The sequence below is a fragment of the Mixophyes fleayi genome, chromosome 5, assembly GCF_038048845.1.
Source record: "Mixophyes fleayi isolate aMixFle1 chromosome 5, aMixFle1.hap1, whole genome shotgun sequence".
In the NCBI taxonomy this organism is placed as follows: Eukaryota; Metazoa; Chordata; class Amphibia; order Anura; family Limnodynastidae; genus Mixophyes; species Mixophyes fleayi.
Window position 1 is genome coordinate 255645364 of NC_134406.1, and position 9123 is coordinate 255654486.

Below are 9123 nucleotides of genomic sequence, written 5' to 3' on the forward strand. Positions count from 1 at the left end.
TACACGCAGAATCTACACTGTAAGAAAAAAGTTAAAGACCCTGTAAGCTCCTAGACAGAGAGCAAAACCTAGTGACAGACCACAGATCATAATGATGGCTTCAAAAAAACAAACATCTTGTTATACACACTTAAACAATGAAGTTCTAGATACATTACAGCATACACTGACTGGTGCATTATCAGCACAGCTACTGAATGCATTGTAAATGACTGGTAACCTATGTTCATCATGCATTTAGAAGCACTCATAATAAAAATCACAATCCATACCCCATGTTTATCAGCAAGGTGTTCAAACAGCATCCGGCCATCCCTGTAGAAAGAAAAACATAGCTCTGATTATATATCTTACATGGGTTATGTAGTTAGAGAACACTAGTGCGATACAAGTAGTGGCTGCTGTATGAGACCACTGATAAGTATGTCATGTGTGCGGTTCTGAGATCAGCACAATTCCCAACCCCCAGCTTTTTATGTCACGGTCTTACCATCACCAAAACACAACCGTATACAGTAACTGTACGAGGACATAACTCCTAAGCTGCTCTGTACTGGACCACTTTGTCTGGCACTAAATATCTACAAATACTGACCAAAAACACAATTATAGGAACGAGAAGCGAAAAGAATTGAGTCACTTCATATGAATCTCAAGTCGCTGAAAGTTATAGCAAACCCCTTCATGGGCCAAGCCTCTGCCCAGAAGGGCTCAACTCAGAGCAGTTCATCCATATTTCTACTTCTCTCTTGATATAATCCCCTCACAGCTAACACAATAAACAGCTTCTGCACACTGTAGCGCATGACTGCATTGGCCATCAATGTAAGTGCTGGTCGGCAACCATAGAACAACATGATCTCCTCTCCCTTCTCAGAATCCAGAGCCAACTTATGAATTCCTTTTTGTCTGCCCATTTGGGATTTCCCGCCATCTCTAATTAGCTTTAGTGTGCACTAAAAGCCTGCAATCTCATTAGCAAACTTTACAAGGTAAAATCCAACAACGCTTACAGCTTTGAAGGCAGCTTCAGATGCCTAGCAGCAGAGGGATGACTTGCATTATATAAAACATTGCCCTCCAGGCCTTACAGTGACACCACTTAACATCACCAAAAACAATTCTAACAGTCAGCATTCTGATGTACGGTAAAGCGACAGAGCACCATAATGAACAAATCAGCCTCTCAATCACTTAAAGGGACAATCAAAAATGTATCATTTAATAAGGTTTTATTAAGATCACAGTTCTCCACTTTATGTAGGCAAAAACTTGCACAGAAGTCATTTTTCCCTTTATTAAGGACCACATAAAGCTACAGTTATTATGACTTTCTCCATTAGCTTTCAAAGCTTGTTGCTGCACTGTGATTATCAGCAATCGTGTTATTCCCTTCATACTGCTTTCGTCAATATACTCGGGACCTGATTCATTAAGGATCTTAACTTGAGAAACTCCTTATTTCAGTCTCCTGGACAAGCCCATGTTACAATGCAAGGGGTGCAAATTAGTATTCTATTTTGCACATAAGTTAAATACTGACTGTTTTTTCATGTAGCACACAAATATCAACTTTAAATTTCAGTGTACAAATAAGCTAGCAAGTATTTGTGTGCTACATGAAAAAACAGTCAGTATTTAACTAATGTGCAAAACAGAATACTAATTTGCACCCCTTGCATTGTAACATGGTTTTGTCCAGGAGACTGAAATAAGAAGTTTCTCAAGTTAAGATCCTTAATGAATCAGGCCCTAGATAGCCAAGTGTGGCCCCCAAGGAGTTTGGTGACTGAACTGCACCCAATGGCAAAGTGATCCAGTTGCTTAGATCAGTGCCAAACAGCTAGACTTGGCTAGTTCGGTCACCCACTTGTGTAGCCGGGATCGGCTCAGGAGTGCCGAGCATTAGATTTGTACAACACCATAGTGTGAAGCAGCAGTCAGCCCTTCTGCTGGGTTCATCTCATTAGTATATGCTCTCAGAATATGTGATGCCCCGAGCCAGGCTCATTTAAATGAACAAAAACAAATATATTATAACTTATGTGGGACACGGTTGTAGAAACACGAGACTTCAAACAAGTTCCTAAACAAAAGATTGATCGCTTAATACTCCGTAAAACTTCTCCTTAGTATTTCTAGGTTTAAATCTGAACCAACTCTTCCTAAAAATTCAGAAATTCAAAATTCAGAATTTAACGTTAGATAAACAAAAGAGGCCAATAGCAGCAATTATCAGTCACTGTGCCTTTGGTGAGTTTATGCGGTCCAGTTGTTTTGGTAGTATGTATTATAAATGAGGACAGACATGAGAACCTTTAATTGCAGTAAAAACAAACAAGGATGAAGGCGAGTATATGGCATAATGTACCACACACCCGATGCTATTAAATTGCTGGACGCTGCAGGGTTTGAACCATGAAAGGCAGACAATCCCCTGTAACCTTTAATAAGTTACTAAAGAAATACAAACATTTGGAGATAATTACACAGAAGAAACAATTTCCTCATTAAAAAGGACACACTGGTGAGCACTAACTACTTGAAGACAATTACTGCAATAGACAGCGGGATCAGCAATACAGGTGGAACAGGGTTTGAGGCAGCCCATATAGAAGTTCTACACAGGAACTAGTCTTCAGCTGCATTCCCTTCTGTCCTATTTATTAACCTTTCTTTATATAGCTCCAACATATTACATAGCACTTTAAAGAAGAGATTTTTATCATTCGCATCATTGTTCCACTGGAGCTGAGAGAAATTAGACTACCACAACCAATATGAAACAAAGTATGTATTTGGGAGCAAAGCTGAGGAACTGGGGGTAGCCACAAACATGGAGGGGGGGGGACATGCAAACTCCACACACAGCACCCTGGATGGAATAAAACCCATGGCCTTAGTGCTGTGAGGCAGCAATGCTAGCCACTGTGCCACCATATCTAGACAGCTTTCATTTACCACAACGCGCCAAAGTGGAGAATTCAAAATACAGGTGTCTGTATGCCAAGCAGTTTGCAGATCCTAAGCCTGCTATTCAGGAGCAGACTAATAATAAAAGCAACGGTTTTTCTTAAATAAGCTTTACTACACCAGAGTAGATGCAGAAACACAATAGCCTGGTGACAAATCATTGTTATTCTTATTCATCTACTCAAATGGCAGGATACATCGATCACGTAGGGCCTTAAATAAGTATCTGCAATAAACGTTAGTCTCCAGCACACAGAGGAAGTAGCTGGAACAAATGTTCAGCCAGTCAATTTACTAGGAACATTAAGGAGGCAAAACATTCCTAGTGAACGGATAAGCTGAAGATTGGTTCAGTACACAACATCTCAGAGCTCAGTGATATCACTAGTGACTTAAAAGGCCAAACATTGGTTTAACATAAAAAGTGGCTGTACCCAGTACAGTGTACAGGTGATGGGTGCAATTTAAAATCAAATATACTTGTTGTTGAGACTCACGCCCTAATAGCATTGTCATACGGGCGCTTCCTAATGAATATTTTTTGGGTTCTATTACATTACGAAACATTCCCAAATAAGAATGAAGCCACCATTTCATACCTAGTAGATTGCATCTGTCGCGTTGTTTCAGGATCTTCAAACATCTTCACTATAGGCTCCGTTTCTGCCTGAAGTTGTTTCAATTGTGCAACGACTGTAGTTCTCTTCTCCCTCAAAGCTGCACAGAATTACCCATGTTAGACAATGCAACAGTCTAGCACATGTAATATCAATGGACAACAGTATATAACGGCAGGTAGAGAGGATTGTGGGAAATTTTATGTTGGGTACAAAAAATAATTTTTAGATAAAAGGTAAATAAATAGACAGTTACATGACTGCAGCTTATTTTTAACCTACAAATTTAAGTGAATGATGCAAATAAAACAAACACACAAACAGATATACAAAAAAAACAACAAGGTTCACTAATTAAAAACAACTATTGTAATGAGAACTGGAAGACAGATACAGACTAAATCAGCAAATGTCAGCATTAGAGGATCACATCTCAACTTATCTTACTATTAGGATCTGCACTGGACATGTGGTAGGGCAAAATGTGAAAATGTGGGACCTTTGTACAGAATGAGAAGCAGTCTTATGTGGGGGGGGGGGGGGGGGCTTAAATTACAGGATGATAACATAAAAATGTTAATGGGGCATATAAAAGGAGGGACTGTTCAATCTAATCGGTGACACAATTTTAGCACTGGATTGGAAATTAAGTCAGTAAAGAAATTGTTCCACTGCTCGCTGACTATCAGTCAATACATACTACCCAGTACTCAGCGTAGTGTGGCCTAACCATACTCTCCGCCAGCCTCAGGTAAGAGCGACTGTTCCTCTCTTCTTTGCATCAGAGTTATGTATTGAAGTACGTTAAACGGTATGAATAAATAATTACCATGAGGGATCTCCTTGTCAGGAAAAAGATTTTTATACACATCCATGGCAAAGTCCACCATGTTGGTATCACTAAGCAGGTCCAACTTTCCATGAAGGAGTTCTTTCTCATTGTAAATCTGCAAAAATAAATTCACAATATGAAGTTAAAGCTTGTGCAGTGGATGGAACAATCATGTAATAATATTCTACATGCCACCAATGAAACGCATGCATTTAAAATTACTTTTCTTCATTACCACGGGAATGACAGAGACAGAGCGTTTGATACAAACAACTCTGCCCCCCAATAAAAAAAAAAAAGGGCATAAAACCTACAAAGGAAATCGGAAGATAAATTTGCATGTAAGCCAACCATATCGTAACAATTCATCTGAAGCTGGAAAAAAAACTTTTCTTTAGGGTTTAATGTAAAAAAAAATGTAATGTTAGGACTAGTAAATTTGGGGCTAGTTTTAAACTCATCAAAACAAACCCAAAGATTCATAACTATCTGGACACACTTGTGTTATGACACTAGGATATATGGGGCACATGAATTTTAGGGAACCTGTTACATTAAGCGGAATACACAATGGAGATTATGAACAGAACAATTAATTATGTTAAATACTTCAGTTTAAAGCTGCACCACCACCAAAACATTTCACCAATGCCCCTTCCCCCAATCAGAGCCAAAGCTGCCCCTCTCCCCTCCTCTAACCAACTTTGAATGATAGTAGGGGGTGTGGCAGGGACACATTAGTAAAATATTTTCCTCGGTGGTGATGAAGCTTTAACTATGATTCTGATTTTTCTTATTACAATATTTTAACACCAGTGTGCGTGACAAAATGCTCCCAGCGTCTCTTCAGCTGCCTAGTAGTTCCACAGCTGCTGGGGAGCTGTGCAGGTGATATTTCTCTAGTTTATACAAATCTTAAGCGTTCACTGACTAGCGTGTGGTTCTTGGGACTTTAAGTTCCACAACTGCAAGAGAGCTGTACTATATATCATCATTTATTTATATAGCGCCACTAATTCCGCAGCACTGTACAGAGAACTCACTCACTAAAGTCCCTGCCCCATTGGAGCTTACAGTCTAAATCCCCTAAAATACACACACACACAGACTAGGGTCAATTTGTTAGCAACCAATTAACCTACCAGTATGTTTTTGGAGTGTGGGAGGAAACCGGAGCACCCGGAGGAAACCCACGCAAACACGGGGAGAACATACAAACTCCTCACAGATAAGGCCATGGTCAGCAATTGAACGCATGACCCCAGTGCTGTAAGGCAGAAGTGCTAACCAATAGGCCACCGTGCTGCCCACTGGTTTATACAGAGCTTAAGCATCCGTGTAGCACTGAGACATGTAACCTGTACAGCTCTCCAGCAATGGTGGAGCTACAAGTCTCAGCACTACATGCACGCTTAAGATCTGTATAATCCACACATGTATAACCTGTGCAGCTCTCCAGCAGTTGTGGAGCTACATCTATGGACTATCCAGCTCTTAAGCGTTCATTGATGTGCATGTAATACTGGGACTTGCAGTTCCACAACTGCTGGAGAATATATATATATATATATATATATATATATATATATATATATATATATATATATATATATATATATATTATACCGATCTTAGCCGTCCACGGCCTTGCAGCAGAGTAGCAGGATGGAGCTAGAGATGAGAACAACAGATAGAGCCACAGAGATAAAGCACAAGCTCCCCAGGCCCAGCTCGAACATATTATATCTCCCAGCCTGGGATGACTGTGCAGGGCCCATGTATCCGGGGCTCTCTCCAGCAGGGACCGCGGGAGATACATAAGGCTGCCCCATGTGCCTCACACGCCGCCGCCGCCTCCCGCCCCGCTCACCGCGGCACACACCCACCCGTACACACCGCTCACACACAATACATCACCTCTTTCACGGACAGGAACTCGAGGAGGGGGAAGACCAGGTGCCGATCCAGAAAGTGGGCGATTTTAGTGGTCAGATCGTATTCCGCCATGGTTGCCGGCTTGAAGAGAAGGAGTTCAAACTCGGCAAAACTTTATCAAAACGACGGAAGAGGAAGCACGGGAGAAACAAACAGTAGAGGAAAACTCGTCTACATCCGTTGTCCCCTTGAGAGACGCCATTTTGTCGGAGTCATGCGTCTCAGTTTTCTTGCTTGCTGTAATAGTTATTCAACCACCCTGTACATTTCCCACTGTCTCTAATCTGCAGGGGGATTCCCAGGTTTTAAAGACTTGTCCTTGAAAATGTTTGTACCACTAAACATTTCTGTCTTTCATCATTGACCAACTAACTGCACTATTAGATTTCTCTTTTCCTACACGTTTTGATGTAATTCTTACAATATATTGGTATTCTGTAGGTTTTATTAGATAATAATATATTTGCCTAATTTACAGACTACGTGGGATGGCACTGATTTCTTTATCAGGCCCTTGCACATTTGGTGTTCACGTAGGTGATTTGGAAAATATAATTATCGGGTATTGCTGGTGTTTTTGATCCATACACACTGCAATAACGGTATCAGGCCATTGTTTGGATATCAGCTGTGATATTGCAGTGTTTATGGGCCCCTAATCTGCAGGTTGTCCCAGATGTGCATCCATAGATCTGTATTGTAGAATGTTATGGTAATGGATTCTGTTATAATCAGTAAACCATACTTGCCCATTTCTCCTAACTACCCTGGAGGGGAGGTCGGGTCGCGGCTGCGGTGGTGCGGTGGCCCCCCCTTCCCCCCAAACGATGGTAAATTGTGATTGCGCCATTGTGTCATAAAGGGCTGGTCCAGAATGACACTACTTGCTTCATTGAGACTCCCATCCTGTCCACATCACTAGGAATTGAGCAGGACATGGTAGGGTGGCCTGCATTACTGGGACTACAATGACATTCTGGAACAGTAGACGGGTATGTAGTACGCATAGGTCTAATTACATAGTTGCCAGTATTGAGAAATTAGTTCCAGGAGAACCTTTCTTTAAAATAACAATGAAAATAAATTGGGGGACTCTGCAGAACATTGCAGTGTGGATATGCAAATTAGCCTTTGTGGCTTGGGCAATGTGTTTTTTTCTAACATAAATTATGACACATGTATTTCACAGCAAGGTGTTAAGGGGGTAATTTAAGGATGTGCCAGTTGTACAGTGTGCTTTACAAATCATTGTACATTGTACAGCCGGTGCCTCTCTACATTACCACCTTAACAGCACGAATCATTGTGTCGCCCTTCAAAGTGACGTCATTGCATATGCCTGGGATCTTTATTGATCGGAATTCTTTTAAGTCTCTTTGCAAGCAGTTGGTATGCACAGTCTGTCGGGGATGACAGCTTTGGTGTCCTCATGTCGGGGTATGTGTTGTCGGTGTTTAGAACGTCACTATAATGTACCCAACCCATGTATCACACCCGTTGGTATTTGATATGCGTTTTTACTAGCATTAATAAAACACATCTGAAACACCTGTGGGTATGTAACGTAACACTGTCAATTAAAATGGGTATTATTCTTTCAATAAGGTGTAACCCTGTCCATATTGATGAGCTTGAGATTTACAGTCAGACTTGTTTTTACCATGTGTAGATACCGGTGGCATATCTACCATGGATGCATGAGCCACTGAGTTAGGGTGGTCTTGCACCGGCCACTTGCTTTATGGGCCCACCTGCACCCATGGAACTGACCCATCGCCATCTGTTCTCTTTGTTTTTTCCCAGCAGGTAGTACTGTCTTTTCTGTCCCTGCCATTTCTCCTAAGTCACAGTAGAAGTACTAGACAGTAGAAGAGCTAGAGTCCCTGCAGCTCATCACGTTATGCAGGAGCTCCCTGTCACTGATTAATGGGCGGATCCAGGGGAGATGATTGGGGTGATCACCCCCCCAGCACACTGCTGCCTCTATTGATACGGGACGCACTGTCCCTCCTCCCCACTGACTGTTGGGCATTACATCATCATCACATCCTGACGCTGTCAGTGAGGAGCTGCGCTGAGAGGGGCAGCCGACAGACAAGAAGACAGAAGAAAAGAAGACCATAGGTAAGCAAAGAATTGTGTGAAGAGGGGGACAGTGTTATAAGAGGGCACAGTGTGATGAAGGGGGAACTGTGTGATGAAGGGGGCACAGTGTGATGAAGGGGGCAGCAGTGTGATGAAGGGGAACAGTGTGATGAAAGGGGCAGCAGTGTGATGAAAGGGGCAGCAGTGTGATGAAAGGGGCAGCAGTGTGATGAAAGGGGGCAGCAGTGTGATGAAGGAGGCAGCAGTGTGATGAAGGGGGCAGCAGTGTGATGGTGGGGCAGAGATATCTGCTATTTGTTGTTCTTATTGTTGTGATTTTATAGCTATATAGAGCTTTACTTAAAATAAAGCAAAGAGCAAGCCTGACCAACTTGTATCCCAAAACACATTAATTTGTGTAACACTTAATGTTGTAGAGCACAGGGCCTATAGGAGTAGGGACTGGAGAGGGGAGGAGTTGTGATTAATCAATAGACCCCCTCCCCCTAAAAAAAAAAGTCTAGATCCACCCATTCACTGATTGGTGGGATTCTGGTGCTGCGGTGACCTCATCACTGTGCACCAAGCTCCAGCTCTATAAGTATCTGGGAGAGGTGAGGGCTGAAAAGAGATAGTAAGTGTGAGGTATGTGATGAATAACAGGGGTGAGGGGGATGGTAA

At 42.0% G+C, this 9123-nt stretch overlaps 1 protein-coding gene across 1 annotated transcript in view; it reads right to left on the reverse strand.

The window, feature by feature from the left end:
* Positions 1 to 6475, reverse strand: part of EIF3E (eukaryotic translation initiation factor 3 subunit E) — a 29856-nt gene extending 23381 nt beyond the window's left edge. Inside the window, exons 1-4 of the mRNA XM_075213961.1 lie at positions 6340 to 6475; positions 4420 to 4537; positions 3573 to 3690; positions 273 to 315 (exon numbers count right to left, since the gene is read on the reverse strand). Coding sequence (XP_075070062.1) covers positions 273 to 315; positions 3573 to 3690; positions 4420 to 4537; positions 6340 to 6429 — 369 coding nt within the window. The 5' untranslated portion in view covers positions 6430 to 6475. The remainder of the gene's footprint in view (positions 1 to 272; positions 316 to 3572; positions 3691 to 4419; positions 4538 to 6339) is intronic.
* Positions 6476 to 9123: the final 2648 nt, after the last annotated feature.